We start from the raw sequence: 22,079 nt of genomic DNA on the forward strand, positions 1-22,079 counted from the left end.
CTTGCATTGTGCTCTTTATCACGCACGCAACGTGCATTAGACCCCTTTTAATGCACATTTGGGCCCTAACACACTTTAATGAATAACCCTATAAGTTAGCTGGATAAGTGGATCTACCCACTGCCTAGGAATACCCCCACCTCATCCAGATAAAAAGTTAACTGGCTAAGTGGCAGCTGCTGACTGCCCCCACATATTCAAATGGTTCCACTTAGCCAACTAAGGGGATCATTTAGTAAGCGGTGATATTTTATCACAGGAGGGGTTAAATAACATGGGGGCATTCCCACAATATTTCACCCCTCCCCAAGAAAATATTGCGGTAGTATCAAGACATTTTTTATCGTGGAAAAATTCTGCGATAAAAAATAATGCTATAAAGACCCGAGGGGCTACAATTGATTTAAAGGGACCTGAGAACTAAAAATCCCCCCTCCAAAAATTGTAAAAATACCCTCGGGGGTCTACTGAGACCCCTACCTACTTGCCTCCATACCTATCAAAGTGGCAATGCCCAAAAATCAACAGCATGCAGCAATGCCCCTGGCCCTTTTCCCAAACCTCTCCCTTTTCTATAAAATAACCCCCTATCCCCCTCCCCAAAAGACATCATCCCTGGGATCTAGTTGGTCAGAGGCATTTTATACAAAAGGGATATGTTTGGGAAGGGGCAAGGCATTGCCATGCGCCATTGACTTACTTTTTTAATCTTTTGTGCCTGTGCACATTACTTTCCTGATGCTCCCACCAACAAAATATCTACAACTCCTGAATTTTGGTTAATTTTTGGGGAAATAACAGGGCTCTGGTAAGACGCATTATTTTATTAGCATATAATTACCTATTCAATAGCTGCTTTGCATGCATTTGTAAATTTTGTACATTCAAATGCATGCAAATCAGCTAATTTGAATAGGAATTGATTTTAGGGCTAAAAACCATGCAATATCACCACAATATAGGTATATTGCATGATAAACAGTATTTTACACGTTATACCCTTATCACAGCTTAATAATTAACTTCCTAAGCCTGAACTTAACCAGCTAAGTAGAGTAGATTATCAAGCCCTTTGTCTAAAACTATTAGGATGTTAGGATCATAAGATTTTAAGATTCTAAAACTGGATCTTTGTTAAAACAGACAATGATACAGTATGGTCTTATAGATTTGCATTCGGTTACTTTCATTTCTAATAAGTAAGATATCTCAAATCATATGTTGTGCCTGTCAATTTCAAGAAATAAAAGGAAACTTATTGGCTTTAATTGTTTTGTCATAAGATTCCTTTTAGAAATGTTATAGCCAATAATCACATTTTCAATTTTTTATTCCTTCTGCTTCATTAATATTAAATAAGCAACTTGTCTATTAGACTTAGAGTGGGAAGCAAAAGGAAGAATGAGAAAGAGAAAAAGAAAGAAGAAGACATCATAGGTTTCTTGCATTGTAAAAACTACAACATCAATTTACTCAATGACAACATTTATTAGAAAAACACATACCTCTTGTTTGGAACTAAAAGAATTCATCCCAGCTGAGTTTGATTTATCGTTTGGCACTCCTCTATGTGTAGTACAGTGTAAGTTAGTCTCGGTTGATAGCTTTAACTTTGGAGACTCATCAGGCACCTGATCCTGACCATCCATGGGTCGTACATAAGCTGTTGGTTTTTGCTGAACTATATTTGGCTTTGATGTAAGTGACGATGGGAAGTTTTGAACACAGTGTCCACTGTTATGTTTAATTGGCATGGCTGGCCTATCTTGAGCCTGAATGCCAACTTCACTACTGTAGTTCAGTTTCTTACATTGGCGCTGTCTACTGACATTCTCTCCAATGGTGCAACATCCTGAACTTTTTTGTGTAGAACCGGATAAAGAGGATGATAAGGTCTGGCTTTGTGTATAAATTTTAGGTTTTACACTGCTGGGGGTTTGGTTCCCAGGTTTGAAATCATTGTTGTGTGAATCAAGCCACCTGTATCCATGCTTGCTTGTCCTTGGTTGGCCATCTGCTGCAACATGCTCGAGTTTCTGCCAGGCCATTGTTGCTTTCTTGCACTGTAGCCCTGACAGAGATGCTGGTGTAGAGGATGAAGTGCTGCACATGGAGAAATGAGCCTGTATTCTTGAATCAGCAGTAATATGCTCATTTGTTTTCTCTACAGGTGTTTGTAGTACTCCAGTTTTGGGAATTCCAACAAGATGACTCTGATTTGACTGATCAGTCAACAGATCTTTCATTTCATCATAGTTGCCTAATGTGTTCTGGATGCGACTTGATAGCTCATCCTCTTTGCTAGTCTGTAAAACAAAGATAACATTCTGTAATAGAGAATTGAAAACAGTACAGAGAGAGTATGGTGAAAGAGGGAGACTCCTGAATCATATATCTAATTTGGTGGCTAATCCAACTTGAACATTGGCAAAATCACTTTCCCCTAACACCATTCTATCTCATTGTCATAGACATACAAATTTCTCATTGCATTGCATTTTCTAATCAGGAACAGTAAGACTGCTTTTATTCCATATTCCATACCTCTGAAGCGGTGATGCAGTGATCAGCTACTGAAAATGGCTTATGTTGCATCCACCTCAGAGATACGTCAAGAGTACTAAGAATGTAAAGCATAATGGGATTCATTTAGAAGTGAACATGGTATGTATAGGCATACACCATCGGGCGGATTTTAAAAGCCCTGCTCGCGTAAATCCGCCCGGATTTACGTCAGCAGGGCCTTGCGCGCCGGCGCACCTATTTTCCATAGGCCGCCGGCGTGCGCAGAACCCTGGGATGCGCTTAGGTCCCGGGGTTTTTGGAAGGGGGCGTGGTGTGGCGGGGGCGGGGCCGAATGACGCGGCATTTTGGGGCGGGACGCAGCGTTTCGGGGGCGGGCCCGGGGGCGTGGTTTCGGGCAGGGCATTCCGGGGGCATGGCCGCGCCCTCCGGAACCTCCCCCGGGTCGGGTCTCGGCGCGCCAGCAGCCTGCTGGCGCGCGTGGATTTACGTCTCACTCCGGGAGGTGTAAATCCATGGATAAAGGTAGGGGGGGGGGTTTAGATAGGGCCGGGGGGGTGGGTTAGGTAGCGGAAGGGAGGGGATGGTGAGGGGAGGGCGAAAGAGAGTTCCCTCCGAGGCCGCTCCGATTTCGGAGCGGCCTCGGAGGGAACGGAGGCAGGCTGCGCGGCTTGGTGCGCGCCGGCTGCCAAAAATCTGCAGCCTTGTGCGCGTCGATCCAGGATTTTAGAGGATACGCGTGGCTATGCGCGTATCTTATAAAATCCAGTGTACTTTTGTTTGCGCCTGCTGCGCAAACAAAAGTACGCGATCGCGCTTTTTTTAAAAATCTACCCCCATGAGCGGGAGGCCCGCGATCGGGAGCCCTGCCCACCCACCCAATGTCAACAACAAGAGCACCAGAGCGCTAAAAAGAGCGACACCACCAGGCATCGCACAAAAAAGAAAACCCACCCAACATCAGGCACCCTGCAGCGCCGCAGGACATTTGAGAAAGCAGGAGCCAAAAATTTAAAAAAAGAACACCGTGAGCAGGAGGTCCGCAATCGGTAGCCCCGCCCACCCACCCGACATCAACAACAACAACAACGCCGGAGCGCTAAAAAGAGCGACACCACCAGGCGTCGCACAAAAAAGAAAACCCACCCAACATCAGGCGCCCTGCAGCGCCACAGGACATTTGAGAAAGCAGAAGCCAAAAATTAAAAGAAAAGAACACCGTGAGTGGGAGGCCCGCCCACCCACTCGACATCAACAACAACAGCGCCGGAGCGCTAAAAAGAGTGACACTACCAGGCGTCGCACAAAAAAGAAAACCCACCCAACATCAGGCGCCCTGCATCGCCGCAGGACATTTGAGAAAGGAGGAGCCAAAAATGAAAAGAAAAGAACACCTCGAGTGGGGGCCCCGCCCACCCACCCACCCAACGTCAATAACAACAGCGCCGGAGCGCTAAAAAGAGCGATACCACCAGGCGTCACGCACCAAAGGGGCGCGACAAAGGGGCACTCCCCTTTGTGCACCTCTTCATGCAAACTGCAGTGCTAGCAGTACACAATCTCTTGATAACTCCCGAACGACCAAATAATGGCAAACCATCAACCCCCCAAAGACTGCAAGATCAACAGAAATGACCCAAACGTAGACAACAATTGAAACGACAGAGGAACGAAAACAAAAATAAAACACAAATATCAACACTCAACCATTACGCACAACAACAACAAATCTCTCAGCAGCTACTTAACACTTTCTTTCCTACTATTTAATGCTCAATCAATAATTTAAAAAATACCAGTCGTCAACGACCTTCTCCAAGATGAAAATCCAGATTTCACAGCAATCACAGAAACATGGGAAAAAAAACACAGACACCGTACTTATCAACCAAATCAATAACTCTATCTACAGAACTTTTTCAATACCCAGGCCTAAAAAGAAAGGTGGAGGCCTTATGCTAATCATAAAAAAAAACCTACAGATGAAATTAATCCCAACAAGCAATTGCTCCCCACTGGAAATTGCACTATTTGATTCTCCACATCTACAAATTTGTCTGGTTTACTGCCCCCCTAATACTCTCAATCAGAACTGCTCACCACTTATTGAATTTTTCATGACCAGAATATCAATCAACAAACCCATAATTATTCTAGGTGACTTCAACCTACACATAGACACTCTCCCCTACTCTCCCGCCTGCACCTCAATCATTGATGCACTATCATCAATAGGGATGTGAATCGTGTGATCGATCGTCTTAACGATCGATTTTGGCTGGGGGGGAGGGAAATCTGATCGTCATGGTTTTTTTTTGGTAAAAAATCATAAAAAATCGAAAATCGGGGGAGGGCGGGAAAACCGGCACACCAAAACAACCCTAAAACCCTCCCCCACCTTCCCGAAGCCCCCCAAAATGTTTTAAATTACCTGGGGTCCAGTGGGGGGGGGGGTTCCCGGCGCGATCTCCCGCTCTCAGGCCACGGCTGCGTTAATAGAAATGGCGCCGGTGGCCCTTTGCCCTTACCATATGACTGGGCAAAGGTAGCGCCGGCGCCATTTTGGTTCCTGTCACCCGACGTCACAAGTGCAGGGGATCGCTCACGGACCCCCACTGGACCCCCAGGGACTTTTGGCCAGCTTGGGGGGGCCTCCTGCCGGCACTACTTTTGCCCTCACTATGTCGACATAGTGAGGGCAAACTGGCGCTACTTTTGCCCTCACTATGTCGACATAGTGAGGGCAAAAGTAGCGCCAGCGCCATTTTGAATATTGGCAATACGGCCCGCGTGCAGGAGGTCGCTCCTGGACCCCTGCTGGACTTTTGGCAAGTCTTGTGGGGGTCAGGAGGCCCCCCCAAGCTGGCCAAAAGTCCCTGGGGGTCCAGCGGGGGTCCAGGAGTGATCTGCTGCACTTGTGATGTCGGGTGACAGGAACCAAAATGGCACCGGCGCTACCTTTGCCCTGTCATATGGTAAGGACAAAGGGCCACCGGCACCATTTCTATTAACGCAGCCGTGGCCCGAGAGTGGGAGATCGTGCCAGGACCCCCCCGACCCGGACCCCAGGTCATTTAAAACATTTTGGGGGGCTTCGGGAGGGTGGGGGATTTGTTTTAAAGGGTCGGGTGGGTTTTAGGGTTGTTTTGGTGTGCTGGTTTTCCCGCCCTCCCCAATTTACGATTTTTTGACGATAAATCGGGGGAATTGCTATTGTATCGCGGCTCTAATGATTTTTGATGATTTAAAATATATCTGACGATTGTTTTAAAACGTCAAAAAATGATTCACATCCCTAATCATCAATGGGACACAGTCAAATCATCAATGGCCCAACGCATAAAGCAGGTCACACACTAGACCTAGTCTTCATCAACACTAACATATGGTCAAACCACCAAACTAAGATAACGAAAATATCATGGTCAGGCCACTCTATTATCCATGCAAACTTATATTCAAATTGTAAACTCACAACAAGAAAAAGCACAACTAAATCCTTCTCATACCGTCCACCTTTTTGCATCAAAACTCTTCCAGCAAATTTACAAACTGAACTAACAAACATAGACCTATCAAACACAAAAAATGCAACATCATCCTGGATTACCATAACTAGAACTGTATCAGACAAGATAAAACCCATGATAAAGAAAACAATAAAACAACCAAAAAATCAGAACTTTTGGTACAATGACAACATCAGAGCAGCCAAATGGAAACTCAGAAAAAAAGAGAAATCATGGAGAAACAACAAAACAACCACACTACTCAATGCTTACAGAGCACAACTAGCAGAATACAAAAAACTCATCCATAAAACAAAAAAAGACTTTTACACTAACAAAATAAACAAATACCAACAAAACCCAAAGATGCTCTTCAACATAGTAAAAAGCCTAACCAAATCATCTTTTGATGATCAGCCATAATCAACACCAAAGATCACTAGTAACGACTTCACAGACTTCTTTAATGAAAAAATCAAAATTCTTATAAAGAACAACCTAAAAAAATGACTCACAAGACCAGAAAATACCAAATATTCAAACAAAAAGCTGGCCCAACTTTGAGACAGCATCTTCTTTGGAAGTCCAAATGATCATTAAAAAAATGAACCCAGCCAAACACCCTATTGACGCCATACCCATTACAAAGATAAAAAATCTCAAACCGTCAATAACTAAGACGATAACTGACATCATAAACCTTTCTCTCATGGAAGGAAACTACCCAGAATGCCTAAAATCTGCAATCATCAAACCCATTATGAAAAAGAATAATCTTGATCGAGAAAACCCACTGAACTACCAACCCATATCAAACCTTCCATTCATTGCCAAAATCATTGAGAAAGTCGTCCATACACGGCTCAGTGACCACCTGAAAGAAAACACCATCCTATTACCCACGCAATTTGGCTTCAGAAAGCAAATGAACGTGGAGACTCTACTACTAGCAATGAATGATTTCGTACTCAAAGGATTCAAAAAAGGCCACAGCTACCTTCTAGTCCTACTCGACCTATCAGCAGCCTTTGATACAGTAAACCACTCTATCATGATTGACCATCTATCTGAAATTGGGGCAAAAGAAACAACCCTACAATGGTTCTCTTCCTACCTATCACAAGTGCTGCTCAATGATACCCTCTCAAAGAAAATTAATCTAAACACTGGAGTTTCCCCAAGGTTCTGCTCTATCAGCGACGCTCTTCAACATCTATCTGCTTCCAATATGCCACTTCCTATCAAATATTAATCTAACCCACTTCATCTATGCTGATGACATTCAAATATTAATCCCAATACAAAAATCACTAGAAGAAACTTACAAATTAACAGCCACTTACCTAAGCAGAATAAACGAAATACTAACCAATTTAAAACTCATACTTAACTTTGACAAGACTGAAATAATCATATTAGACAGAAAGAACAACTCTCCTCAACTACCACCACTCAACCTAATGAACCAAAATATGCTTATATCTCTGGTCAATCATATTCACAATCTTAGAGTAATAATTGACAAAGAACTTTCTTTCAAAAACCATATTACAACAAAAATCAAAGCCGGATATCATAAACTACTAACATTCCGTCATTTAAAACCTTTCCTTTCCAACAACAATTTCAGATCAGTCCTTCAATTACTCATTTTTTCTAACCTAGATTACTGTAACTCTCTCCTTTTCAACTTACCTCTAAACACTATCCGCCCACTCCAAATCCTACAAAACACAGCTGCAAGAATCCTTACTGGATCTAAAAACATGACCACATCACTCCAACACTTATCTCACTATACTGCCTACCAATAAAATTCAGGATTGAATACAAAATACTATCCATTGTACATAAAATTATATATGAAAAACAAGAAAACTGGCTAAGTTCCTCCATAAAAACTACATACCCCAAACAGAAACCTTAGATCAGCAAATAAAGGACTTCTAAAGACACCACCTATGCGTTCCAATCAACTCACCTCAACCCAAAAGAGAGCAATCTCTCTAGGTAGCCCAAAACTCTGGAACTCCCTCCCAACCAAACTCAGAACTCAAGAAAACCTAAAAACCTTCAAAAAAGATCTAAAAACATGGATGTTCACCAATGCATACCAACTCACCCAATGAACAACACAATGTCAACACCCTCCGGTCTAACCTGAAGAAAAATGAAATCAACACAAGCATGGATTATAACAAAGAATAGAAATGTGAAAAAAAAAAACCTGAACAGCAACTAACCTGTTTATGATATCCCTATGTTAACAATCTTTTGAACCTTTTTGAAACCCTTGTTATCCTCCTTAACCTTATAACCTTTTGGGTAGATCTTAAAAAAGTACGCACACGCGTACTTTTGTTCGCAAACAAAAGTACGCCGGATTTTATAAGATACGCGCGTAGCCGCGTGTATCTTATAAAATCCGGGGTCAACGCATGCAAGGCTGCGCAAAATTGGCAGCCTGTACGCGCCGAGCTGCGCAGCCTTCCACCATTCACACCGAGGCCGCTCCGAAATCGGAGCGGCCTCGGAGGGAAATTTCCTTCCGCGTCCCCCCACCTTCCCCTCCCTTCTCCTCCCTTCCCCTATCTAACCCACCCCCCAGCCCTAACTAAATCCCCCCTCACCTTTGTTGTGTAAGTTACGCCTGCTCGAAGCAGGCGTAACTTGCGTGCGCCGCCTCGCCATCCCCCGGCACAGGCCGCAGTGCCAGGGGACTCAGGACCGCCCTCCCGGCCCACCCCCAAACCATCGCCACCCCCCCGGACCCACCTCGGACTGCCCCCTTTCCCCAGGCAAGCCCCTGTACACACCCCCGGTCTTCCGACATGCCCCCCCGGACATGCCACCTCCCGCCCCTTTTATGAAGCCCCGGGACTTACGCACGTCCCGGGGCTTTGCGCACACCGGTGGCCTATGCAAAATGGGCGCGCCGGCACGCGAGTGCCCTGCGTGTGTAAATCCAGCAGGATTTACGCGCGCAGGGCTTTTAAAATCTACCCCTTTGTATTTTTTGTAAACCGTTATGATGGCGAAACCGAATGACGGTATATAAAACTCGATAAATAAATAAATAAATAAATTTGCAAAAATAATAGTCCTTAGGAAATATCTTCCTATAAGAAACATTATCTCAACCAGCACAAGAATCAGGGTATGAAATAAAACATTTTGTAGCATTTTTTCAAGACACTTGTCAAAATAAAAAATCGGACTTAAATTGAAAATGTTATAAAGGGTCTTAGAGGATATAAAAATAACTTATCAAACTGCAAGTAAAATATATTTCCTGCAAATTAAAAAAATATTGGCTGTAACTTCATAGATTAGTTTGAATTATATCTGAAAGAGGTAATTGTTTGTTTGTTTGTATTTTTGTTCTCAATTATTTTTGTAAAATTCAGGTCAAGCTTGCAGGTGGTGTGTTCTTTTCATTTCTTATTTATAAAATTCTCTTCTTTGCTAAATTGTTGAAATCTGCCTACAACAAAATCACAATATTTACAAATTTAAAAAAAATGAGATTGCCAGAAGAATATTTTAAATCATACAATAGGCACTTATACTAGGCATACAAGCTATTCATGCTCAGCATCAGCATATAACTTGCCCTCTTTCTTATGTAGCTGCTCTATTAGTACATTAAGTATTTTAAAATAAGGGCACTATGGTTAATCAATTTTCCTAAATGCAAGTTAATCTCACCCAAAGAACAGCTAAAAAACTTTTTTCAAGAAATATTATCTATCTCTACCGGAGAGACACCGAAGATCCAGAAAGCTTATTTTGTGACAAAACCTCAAAAAAAAAGGAAAATGGTGTTGAGAAAGGAGAGTTAGATCATCAAGATAGACGCCCAGAGATTTCCTCGCCATTAGTAGATCTGACGGGCTTCCTAGAAACAACTCAGGAAGAACAAATCGAGGAAAGAGGAATTTTGCTAGCAAAATTTGCTGACTCAGAGGACAGAGATATGATATTAAGAGCTTACTACAGAAACAGAAATAAGCTGTATCTTGGAGGGAAGATCTGGGTTTTTCCAGATATAATAAAAACTACACAAAACCGTAGGAAGAAATTCCTATCGCTTTGTCCGAGAGCACGCCAAATTGGAGCCAAAATCATGATAAAATTTCCCTGTAAATGTATCTTGAATTTTGAAAATAATAGATATGTGTTTACGGAGCCTGACCAATTAGGAATTTTTTTAGATTCTAAAAGTGAATCTCCCCCGGTTCCATCGAGTAGTTCCGGTATAAATTAAGTAACCAACTACTCTCTGTTTAAGTGTTAAGATAAGTTTGGTAAATTCTGCTCTGTTTTACTATAATTTTGTTCTCCCAAATTGCATAGTTAAATCAGATAGTAGAAGGAAATTTACATGTTAACATATTTGTGAGTAGAAAGCTTATGGATATAATTTAATTGATGTTTGAAAATTTTTTCTTTTATTAGTGAATATCTGTATCTCCTTTAGCTGTAAAGTACTATCTGAAATTTATGGCATGAATATAATGCTGGTTATAAGTTTAAAAATTCAATAAAGAAAATTAAAAAAAAAAAAAAAAAAATAAGGGCACTATATTTAATCTGTAAAGGTAAAGTGAGATTTAATTTTTCCAACATTGTATAAATTGTGCAATAGCTCATAGGGGTTTTTTTTTAGCCAATAAAAGATACCAAGGCTTTAATTCTAGAGCCAGAATGGCTATTTGAAATATGTAGGGAAGTGCAGAGGCAAACATTTTGTTTTAGTTTGTTTATTTGTTTTCCTAGGTCATAATCATTCATTTAGGTGAACAAAAAAATGTGGCGCAGATTTTTAAAAAATACGCGAGCGCGTACTTTTGTTCTCGCATCCGACGCAAACAAGAGTATGCCGGATTTTAATAGATACGCGCATAGCCGCACGTATCTTTTAAAATCCGGGATCAGCGCGTGCAAGGGGGTGAACATTTGTGCACCTTGGGCCGGATTTTAAAAGCCCTGCGCGCGTAAATCTGGCCGGATTTACGCGCGCAGGGCACTCGTGCGCCGGTGCGCCTATTTTGCATAGGCCACCAGTGCGCGCAAAGCCCCGGGACGCGTGTAAGTCCTGGGGCTTCGTAAAAGGGGCGGGGAGGGGGCGTGTCCGGGGTCGGGACCCGGGCTGTGGCGCCGGCCTGGGGGCATGGTAAATCTGCCAACAAAGGTAGGGGGGCAATTAGATAGGACCGGGGTGGGTGGGTTAGGTAGGGGAAGGGAGGAAAAGGTGTGGGGGGGGGAAAGAAAGTTCCCTCCGAGGCCGCTCCGATTTCGGAGCGGCCTCGGAGCGAACAGGCAGCACGCGCCAAGCTCGGCGCGCGCAAGTTGCGCAAATGTGCACCCCCTTGCGCGCGCCGACCCTGGATTTTATAAGATACGCGCGCCTGGTGCGCGAACAAAAGTACGCGCTTGCATAAATTTATAAAATCTACTCCCATGCGCGCGCTGAGCCTTGCGTGCGCTGCCCGGAGGGAATTTTCCTTCCACCTCCCCCCACCTTCCCCTCCCTTCCCCTACATAACCCACCCCCCCCAGCCCTATCTAAAATCCCCCTACCTCATACACGTCAGCCGGCCGCCGGCGCGCAATTCCCCAGCCCGGGAGCAGTTTTGGAGGCCTTGGCCTCACCCCTGAAATGCCCCCAGGCTGGGACCATGCCCGTGGCCCTGCCCCCGGATGACGTGCCGCCACGACACGCCCCCCGACCCCCCCCCCCCCAGGAAAGCCCCGGGACTTACGCGCGTCCAGGGGCTTGCACGCGCTGCCGAGCCTATTCAACATAGGTTCGGCACGCGCAGGGGGAGCTTGGGGCAGGTTTTCGGGGGGTACACGCGTATCTTACGTGCATACCCCTTTGAAAATCTGCCCCTGTATGTTTATTCATTGTATTTGTTTGTTCATTTCCCATTAATGTCAAAGGAGGAAGCAGCAATGTAGCTAATTTTGGGTCCCAAACTGAGGTTTTCTAATCATTTCTAATGAAATTTGTGGGTAGACATCAACAGAAGGGTAAAGGCACTCCAACACATCAAGACTATGTCAACATGGCACCAAACGTAGCGGAAATAGCCCAAAGGACTACAAGTTCTAAGTAAATAAACAGGTGCAGGTAACTTAGCAACCAGCTCTTGCCTACGTGACCTCACAGCCTTGTCAGAGCCAAGGAAGAACAAGCAGGCAAGGAAACTACATGGAAGATAAATCACACTGTATGAGGCATTTACTGTAAATACAAAATATATGTTCCTGGAGCCCGAGCATCTTTGAGCTTTTATAGTGGCATGTACCCAAGAGGCTCCCATTACAGGCTCGGTTTAGTTATTAGAAATATTGGGGTAGATTTTAAAAGCACTGCGCGCGTAAATCCTACTGGATTTACGCGCGCAGGGCATTCGCGCGTCGGCGTGCCTATTTTGCATAGGTCACCGGCGCGAGCAAAGCCCCAGGATGCGCGTAAGTCCCGGGGCTTGCTAAAATGGGCGGTCTGCAGTCCGGGGTGGTCCGGGGGCATGGCCGAGTGCAGCAGGTGTAACTCCATCGAACAAGGTGGGGGGGGGGGGGTTAGGTAGGGCCGGGGGGGGGGGTTAGATAAGGGAAGCGAGGGAAAGGTGGGGGGGGGGGGGGGGACAAAAAAAAGTTCCCTCCGAGGCCGCTCCAATTTCGGAGCGGCCTAGGAGGGAACGGAGGCAGGCTGCGTGGCTCAGCGCGCACAGGCTGACGATTTTGCGCAGCCTTGCGCGCACCGACCCCGGATTTTAAAAGATACGCACGGCTATGCGCGTATCTTTTAAAATCCAGGAGTCACATGAAGGGCCTAATGGGTCCATGAGTGCTGCAGCAAATATGCAAAGCATCAGATTGATAGGATAAGATAAAAAATCAGCAAGTACCATAAGATAAGACAATGTGGAAAGAACTACAAAGATAGCCAGCGCAGAGAAGGAATCATCCAAAGTTAGTAAGAACGATTTGGCAACAACAGCAGTTGCACTAGTGACTGAAATCATAAACATTAGGTGAGAACAATGTAGCAAGAAGAGTGGTAACTGTTTAGCAGAGGTAGAATGCTTGACAGTGGCATACACTGTCTACTGGCTGGTTATGCTTATGTAGTATAGTACAATTAGGGACGGACCCAAAAAACAAAGCGGTAGCCGATCCAGTGAGCTGTGTAACAGTGACGACAATAGGAATCGGATGATGAAAACAAGCCCTTTATTAAAATGCCCGACTCTGGCCGAGTTTCGCTCCCTTGCACAGAGCTGCCTCAGGGGCAATTCACTTAACCAGGACTTGATTTGGTCAATGTGGAAGATATCGCATTGATTATACCTTCAGCGCAGATGAATTCACACTCAAACAAATAGACTTTCTCTTATCACCATAGCATTGCTACGTGATACCAGCATTGGAGTCAAAAAGCGTTCTGTACATAACAAATTCAAACAGACGAGCCGTCTTTCGGCTAGTCAAGTCCTAGTTAAGTGAATTGCCCCTGAGACAGCTCTGTGCAAGGGAGCGAAACTCGGCCAGAGTCGGGCATTTTAATAAAGGGCTTGTTTTCATCATCCGATTCCTATTGTCGTCACTGTATAGTACAATTATACAGTACAATACTATATCCTGCAATTCTCACACATTTATTTATTTATTTTATTTAACAGTTTTATATACTGAAGTTCTAGCAACAAAGTTACTAATCAATTCGGTTTACATTGTAACAATAAAATTGACAGAATGTAGAATAATGTCTTACAGAGAACAGGGAAGATTTAACTTGGAAAAATAAAATAAAATAACTTAATGAGAACAATAAATAACTTCAACGGAGTAAGGAGAGTACAATTTAAACAACAAAATAATTTAGGAGAATATATGTTCGGAATTGAATGAGTTGGGCCTGAGGTCGAATATTGAAAAGATCAGAATAGTTATTGGGATTAGGAGAATGCTTGATTAAACAACCAAGTCTTGAGTCTCTTTTAAAGGTGGGAGTCGATTGTTCCAATCTCAGGTCAGGAGGGAGAGAGTTCCAGAGTTTAGGTCCAGCGGTGGAAAGAGCTCTTTTACTAAGAGAAGTTTTGAGCGGATGGGCCTTAAGCGTGCCTCTCTGGGCTAGCCTCGTTGGACGGGAAGAGGTGTGAAGTTGTAAAGGGATGGTGAGTTCAATTGGAGAAGAGTTTTTGATGACTTTGTGGATTATTGTTATGGTTTTATAGAAGATTCTCTGATTGATGGGGAGCCAGTACATGTGTGCTGGTTCCTTGTGCACAGATACAAACTCTGAGATAGATGAGATACAGCAAGGCTCAGGGTGGTATTTACTGTAATCTATTGCTGAACCTAAAAATGAGTGGAAATTAGAAGACAAGATAGTAGTGTATAGAGTGATACAGAAAAACTGAATGGCATTAAAATGGTCAAAACACAAAGTATGGGGAATTGTGAAGAGCACAATGACATCAATAGTCACAAAGTATAGAGAGTGGGTACAGAAACTGCAGGGTATTGCAAACAGCACAGAGGTATAAAAACTCCCAAGGCATAGAGTGTAGGATATTGCAAATAGCACATAAGCATCAAAACCACCAAGGCATAGAGATTAGGTGGAAAATTGTAAATAGCAAAGAGGCAGTAAAACCCACCAAGCATCATAAAGGGGCAAAGAGAACAAAAGGTATTTGTACAAATAGGCTAGAACATGACAGCATCAAAAGAACAACAAAGCTAACACAGCAATGCATCAAAACAGTATCCATAATGACAGGTGTTCTCCAATGTACTATGAGAGAGCCAGGAGCAGGCTGGGCAATAACAGTGGCAGACAGATAGAAAGGCATAGAGTCAGAAAAAGGATGGAGTAGGAGGATAAATGCATATAGTTTTTTCTTTTATACATTTTATTTTGGAGACAAAATACTCCAGTATAACAAGAAAGAAGTAGTATTGGAGAACTAGGCTGGAATCCAAGTGGCAAACAACAGAAGGCCATGAAAGCTCTCCAAAAGTATAGCATCAGAGGCATACAAGCTAAGCACAGTGGAGTTAACTCCCAAGGTTTAGCATCAAGGCCATGGCAACTACATAGAGAAGCAGCAAGCCCTCTAAGTTATAGTGTTAGAGGTATGGTAGCTAGGCAGGGTGGCAGCAAGACCCCCAAGGTATAGTTTCAGGGGCATGGTAACTAAGCAGAGAGGCAACAAGACCCCCAAGGTGCTTTCAGTCCTCTTGCCACTTGAAAGGAAATTCTGGAAAACCCAGCAAAGGTAGATTGATTTAAAAAAAAAATAAACATTTCCATCAATTGTGACTGCAGCTTTGAATGATTAGGGCTCACAATGATTTCTGCCATTAATGTACATTCAATGGGAAAGCCGGTTGGTAGGTAAAAAAGATAATGCTGAGCCACCTTGGTCAGGTGTGAGCAGACCACAGTCTTTTGTGTGCTCAATATGCCAGTGGATCTGTGGCAATGTCATAAAAACATAAGAACATGCCATACTGGGTCAGACCAAGGGTCCATCAAGCCCAGCATCCTGTTTTCAACAGTGGCCAATCCAGGCATTAAGAACCTGGCAAGTACCCAAACACTAAGTCTAGTCCATGTTACTGTTGCTAGTAATAGTAGAGCAGTGGCTATTTTCTAAGTCAACTTAATAACAGGTAATGGACTTCTCCTCCAAGAACTTATCCAATCCTTTTTTAAACCCAGCTACACTAACTGAACTAACCAGGTCCTCTAGCAACAAATTCCAGAGTTTAATTGTGCATTGAGTAAAAAAGAACTTTCTCCGATTAGTTTTAAATGTGCCACATGCTAACTTCATGGAGTGCCCCCTAGTTTTTCTATTATCTGAAAGAATAAATAACCGATTCACATCTACCCGTTCTAGACCTCTCATGATTTTTAACACCTCTATCATATCCCCCCCTCCACCGTCTCTTCTCCAAGCTGAAAAGTCCTAACCTCTTTAGTCTTTACTCATAGGGGAGCTGTTCCATTCCCCTTATCATTTTGGTCGCCCTTCTCTGTACCTTCTCCATCACAATTATATCTTTTTTTAGATGCGGCGACCAGAATTGTACACAGTATTCAAGGTGGGGTCTCACCATGGAGCGATATAGAGGCATTATGACATTTTCCGTTTTATTCACCATTCCCTTTCTAATAATTCCCAACATCCTGTTTGCTTTTTTGACTGTCACAGCACACTGAACCGACAATTTCAATGTGTTATCCACTATGACACCTAGATCTCTTTCTTGGGTGGTAGCACCTAATATGGAATCTAACATTGTGTAACTATAGCATGGGTTATTTTTCCCTATATGCATCACCTTGCACTTATTCACATTAAATTTCATCTGCCACTTCGATGCCCAATTTTCCAGTCTGACAAGGTGTTCCTGCAATGTATCACAATCTGCTTGTGATTTAACTAATCTGAACAATTTTGTATCATCTGCAAATTTGATTACCTCACTCGTCGTATTTCTTTCTAGATCATTTATAAATATATTGAAAAGTAAGGGTCCCAATACAGATCCCTGAGGCACTCCACTGCCCACTCCCTTCCACTGTCTTTTAGCCAGTTTGTAATCCACGAAAGGATATTGCCACCTATCCCATGACTTTTTTACTTTTCCTAGAAGCCTCTCATGAGGAACTTTATCAAACGCCTTCTGAAAATCCAAGTACACTACATCTACCGGTTCACCTTTATCCACATCTTTATTAACTCCTTCAAAAAAGTGAAGCAGATTTGTGAGGCAAGACTTGCCTTGGGTAAAGCCATGCTGACTTTGATCCATTAAAACATGACTTTCTATATGTTCTGTGATTTTGATGTTTAGAACACTTTCCACTATTTTTCCTGGCACTGAAGTCAGGCTAACCAGTCTGTAGTTTCCCAGATCGCCCCTGGAGCCCTTTTTAAATATTGGGGTTACATTAGCTGTCCTCCAGTCTTCAGGTACAATGGATGATTTTAATGATAGGATACAAACTTTTACTAATAGGTCTCAAATTTCATTTTTTAGTTCCTTCAGAACCCTGGGGTGTATACCATCCGGTCCGGGTGATTCACTACTCTTAAGTTTATCAATCAGGCCTACCACATCTTCTAGGTTCACCGTGATTTGGTTCAGTCCATCTGAATCATTACCCATGAAAACCTTCTCCGGAATGGGTATCTCTCCAACATACTCTTTAGTAAACACCGAAGCAAAGAAATAATTTAATCTTTCCACGATGGTCTTATCTTCTCTAACTGTCCCTTTAACCCCTCGATCATCTAATGGTCCAACTGACTCCCTCACAGGCTTTCTGCTTCGGATATATTTAAAGAAGTTTTTACTGTGAGTTTATGTCTCTATGGCCAACTTCTTTTCAAATTCTCTCTTAGCCTGTCTTATCAATGTCTTACATTTAACTTGCCAATGTTTATGCTTTATCCTATTTTCTTCTGTTGATCCTTCTTCCAATTTTTGAATGAAGATCTTTTGGCTAAAATAGCTTCTTTCACCTCCCCTATTAACCATGCCGGTAATGGTTAGATAGCATGACACAGAAGCTTCTACTGCGATTCCTTTGCTGGAGTGGGGAGAGGGTCTCTTGCCAGCTGCTTTAGCTATGGCCTGTACCAGTAGAGAAATGTGGGGGGAAATGTTGTGGTGGCATTTTGAGATAGGATGCTGATTTTGCTCGCACCATTCTCTGGAGTGACCACTCTTTCCTGTGCTACATACCTACTGCACCTCTTATTCTATCAGTCCTGTTCACACACCTTAGCCAGCAGTATCTCCTTCATATATGTGAGATGCTAGTAGGGATGTGAATCGTGTGATCGATCGTCTTAACGATCGATTTTGGATGAGGGGGGGTAATCTGATCGTCTTAGTTTTTTAGCTTAAAAAAATTGTTTTATCGAGGGAGGGGGGAGGGCGGGAAAACCGGCACACCAAAACAACCCTAAAACCCACCCCGACCCTTTAAAATAAATCCTCCACCCTCCCGAACACCCCCAAAAATTTTTAAATTACCTGGGGTCCAGTGGGGGGGGGGGGAGGGGGTCCCGGCGCGATCTCCCGCTCTCTGGCCACGGCTGTGTTAAGAGAAATGGCGCCGGTGGGCCTTTGCCCTTATCATATGACAGGGCAAAGGTAGCGCCGGCACCATTTTGGTTCCTGTGACCTGATGTCACGAGTGCAGGAGATCGCTCCCGGACCCCCGCTGGACCCCCAGGGACTTTTGGCCAGCTTGGGGGGGGGATTCTGACCCCCACAAGACTTGCCAAAAGTCCAGCGGGGGTCTGGGAGCGACCTTCTGCACTCGGGCCGATTTGCCAATATTCAAAATGGCGCTGGCGCTACCTTTGCCCTCACTATGTCGACATAGTGAGGGCAAAGGGCCACCGGCGCCATTTCTCTTAACACAGCAGTGGCCAGAGAGCGGGAGATCGCACCGGGACCCCCTCCCCCCCCCCCCACTGGACCCCAGGTAATTTAAAAAATTTTGGGGGTGTTTGTGAGGGTGGAGGATTTATTTTAAAGGGTCGGGGTGGGTTTTAGGGTTGTTTTGGTGTGCTGGTTTTCCCGCCCTCCCCCCTCCCTCGATAAAACGATTTTTTAAGCTAAAAAACTAAGACGATCAGATTACCCCCCCCTCATCCAAAATCGATCGTTAAGACGATCGATCACACGATTCACATCCCTACTAGCATCTCACATATATGAAGGAGATACTGCTGGCTAAGGTGTGTGAACAGGACTGATAGAATAAGAGGTGCAGTAGGTATGTAGCACAGGAAAGAGTGGTCACTCCAGAGAATGGTGCGAGCAAAATCAGCATCCTATCTCAAAATGCCACCACAACATTTCCCCCCACATTTCTCTACTGGTACAGGCCATAGCTAAAGCAGCTGGCAAGAGACCCTCTCCCCACTCCAGCAAAGGAATCGCAGTAGAAGCTTCTGTGTCATGCTATCTAACCATTACCGGCATGGTTAATAGGGGAGGTGAAAGAAGCTATTTTAGCCAAAAGATCTTCATTCAAAAATTGGAAGAAGGATCAACAGATCCAACTATGTTGACATAGTGAGGGCAAAGGTAGCGCCGGCGCCATTTTGCCCTCACTATGTCGACATAGTGAGGGCAAAGGTAGCGCCGGCGCCAAAACAACACTAAAACCCACCCCGACCCTTTAAAATAAATCCTCCACCCTGCCGAACCCCCCAAAATGTTTTAAATTACCTGGGGTCCAGTGGGGGGGTCCCAGCGCAATCTCCCGCTCTCTGGCCACGGCTGCGTTAAGAGAAATAGCACCAGTGGCCCTTTGCCCTTATCATATGACAGGGCAAAGGTAGCGTCGGCGCCATTTTGGTTCCTGTGACCTGATGTCACGAGTGCAGGAGATCGCTCCCGGACCCCCGCTGGACCCCCAGGGACTTTTGGCCAGCTTGGGGGGGGATTCTGACCCCCACAAGACTTGCCAAAAGTCCAGCGGGGGTCTGGGAGCGACCTTCTGCACTCGGGCCGATTTGCCAATATTCAAAATGGCGCTGGCGCTACCTTTGCCCTCACTATGTCGACATAGTGAGGGCAAAGGGCCACCGGCGCCATTTCTCTTAACACAGCAGTGGCCAGAGAGCGGGAGATCGCACCGGGACCCCCTCCCCCCCCCACTGGACCCCAGGTAATTTAAAAATTTTTGGGGGTGTTTGTGAGGGTGGAGGATTTATTTTAAAGGGTCGGGGTGGGTTTTAGGGTTGTTTTGGTGTGCTGGTTTTCCCGCCCTCCCCCCTCCCTCGATAAAACGATTTTTTAAGCTAAAAAACTAAGACGATCAGATTACCCCCCCCCTCATCCAAAATCGATCGTTAAGACGATCGATCACACGATTCACATCCCTACTAGCATCTCACATATATGAAGGAGATACTGCTGGCTAAGGTGTGTGAACAGGACTGATAGAATAAGAGGTGCAGTAGGTATGTAGCACAGGAAAGAGTGGTCACTCCAGAGAATGGTGCGAGCAAAATCAGCATCCTATCTCAAAATGCCACCACAACATTTCCCCCACATTTCTCTACTGGTACAGGCCATAGCTAAAGCAGCTGGCAAGAGACCCTCTCCCCACTCCAGCAAAGGAATCGCAGTAGAAGCTTCTGTGTCATGCTATCTAACCATTACCGGCATGGTTAATAGGGGAGGTGAAAGAAGCTATTTTAGCCAAAAGATCTTCATTCAAAAATTGGAAGAAGGATCAACAGATCCAACTATGTTGACATAGTGAGGGCAAAGGTAGCGCCGGCGCCATTTTGCCCTCACTATGTCGACATAGTGAGGGCAAAGGTAGCGCCGGCGCCAAAACAACACTAAAACCCACCCCGACCCTTTAAAATAAATCCTCCACCCTGCCGAACCCCCCAAAATGTTTTAAATTACCTGGGGTCCAGTGGGGGGGTCCCAGCGCAATCTCCCGCTCTCTGGCCACGGCTGCGTTAAGAGAAATAGCACCAGTGGCCCTTTGCCCTTATCATATGACAGGGCAAAGGTAGCGTCGGCGCCATTTTGGTTCCTGTGACCTGATGTCACGAGTGCAGGAGATCGCTCCCGGACCCCCGCTGGACCCCCAGGGACTTTTGGCCAGCTTGGGGGGGATTCTGACCCCCACAAGACTTGCCAAAAGTCCAGCGGGGGTCTGGGAGCGACCTTCTGCACTCGGGCCGATTTGCCAATATTCAAAATGGCGCTGGCGCTACCTTTGCCCTCACTATGTCGACATAGTGAGGGCAAAGGGCCACCGGCGCCATTTCTCTTAACACAGCAGTGGCCAGAGAGCGGGAGATCGCACCGGGACCCCCTCCCCCCCCCCACTGGACCCCAGGTAATTTAAAAATTTTTGGGGGTGTTTGTGAGGGTGGAGGATTTATTTTAAAGGGTCGGGGTGGGTTTTAGGGTTGTTTTGGTGTGCTGGTTTTCCCGCCCTCCCCCCTCCCTCGATAAAACGATTTTTTAAGCTAAAAAACTAAGACGATCAGATTACCCCCCCCTCATCCAAAATCGATCGTTAAGACGATCGATCACACGATTCACATCCCTACTAGCATCTCACATATATGAAGGAGATACTGCTGGCTAAGGTGTGTGAACAGGACTGATAGAATAAGAGGTGCAGTAGGTATGTAGCACAGGAAAGAGTGGTCACTCCAGAGAATGGTGCGAGCAAAATCAGCATCCTATCTCAAAATGCCACCACAACATTTCCCCCCACATTTCTCTACTGGTACAGGCCATAGCTAAAGCAGCTGGCAAGAGACCCTCTCCCCACTCCAGCAAAGGAATCGCAGTAGAAGCTTCTGTGTCATGCTATCTAACCATTACCGGCATGGTTAATAGGGGAGGTGAAAGAAGCTATTTTAGCCAAAAGATCTTCATTCAAAAATTGGAAGAAGGATCAACAGATCCAACTATGTTGACATAGTGAGGGCAAAGGTAGCGCCGGCGCCATTTTGCCCTCACTATGTCGACATAGTGAGGGCAAAGGTAGCGCCGGCGCCAAAACAACACTAAAACCCACCCCGACCCTTTAAAATAAATCCTCCACCCTGCCGAACCCCCCAAAATGTTTTAAATTACCTGGGGTCCAGTGGGGGGGTCCCAGCGCAATCTCCCGCTCTCTGGCCACGGCTGCGTTAAGAGAAATAGCACCAGTGGCCCTTTGCCCTTATCATATGACAGGGCAAAGGTAGCGTCGGCGCCATTTTGGTTCCTGTGACCTGATGTCACGAGTGCAGGAGATCGCTCCCGGACCTCCGCTGGACCCCCAGGGACTTTTGGCCAGCTTGGGGGGGCCTCCTGACCCCCACAAGACTTGCCAAAAGTCCAGCGGGGGTCCAGGAGCGACCTTCTGCATTCAGGCCGATTTGCCAATATTCAAAATGGCGCCGGCGCTACCTTTGCCCTCACTATGTCGACATAGTGAGGGTAAAGGTAGCGCCGGCGCCAAAACAACCCTAA

General features: G+C 44.9%; 1 protein-coding gene across 1 annotated transcript in view; it reads right to left on the minus strand.

Annotated features, from left to right (window-relative positions):
• The window catches only part of AFF3 (AF4/FMR2 family member 3), an 862,899-nt gene that overhangs the window by 836,988 nt on the left and 3,832 nt on the right, over nucleotides 1–22,079 (minus strand). Inside the window, exons 3-4 of the mRNA XM_029603314.1 lie at nucleotides 1,981–2,306; nucleotides 1,506–1,857 (exon numbers count right to left, since the gene is read on the minus strand). Coding sequence (XP_029459174.1) covers nucleotides 1,506–1,857; nucleotides 1,981–2,306 — 678 coding nt within the window. The remainder of the gene's footprint in view (nucleotides 1–1,505; nucleotides 1,858–1,980; nucleotides 2,307–22,079) is intronic.

The sequence above is a fragment of the Rhinatrema bivittatum genome, chromosome 5 (assembly GCF_901001135.1).
Source record: "Rhinatrema bivittatum chromosome 5, aRhiBiv1.1, whole genome shotgun sequence".
Taxonomy (NCBI): Eukaryota; Metazoa; Chordata; class Amphibia; order Gymnophiona; family Rhinatrematidae; genus Rhinatrema; species Rhinatrema bivittatum.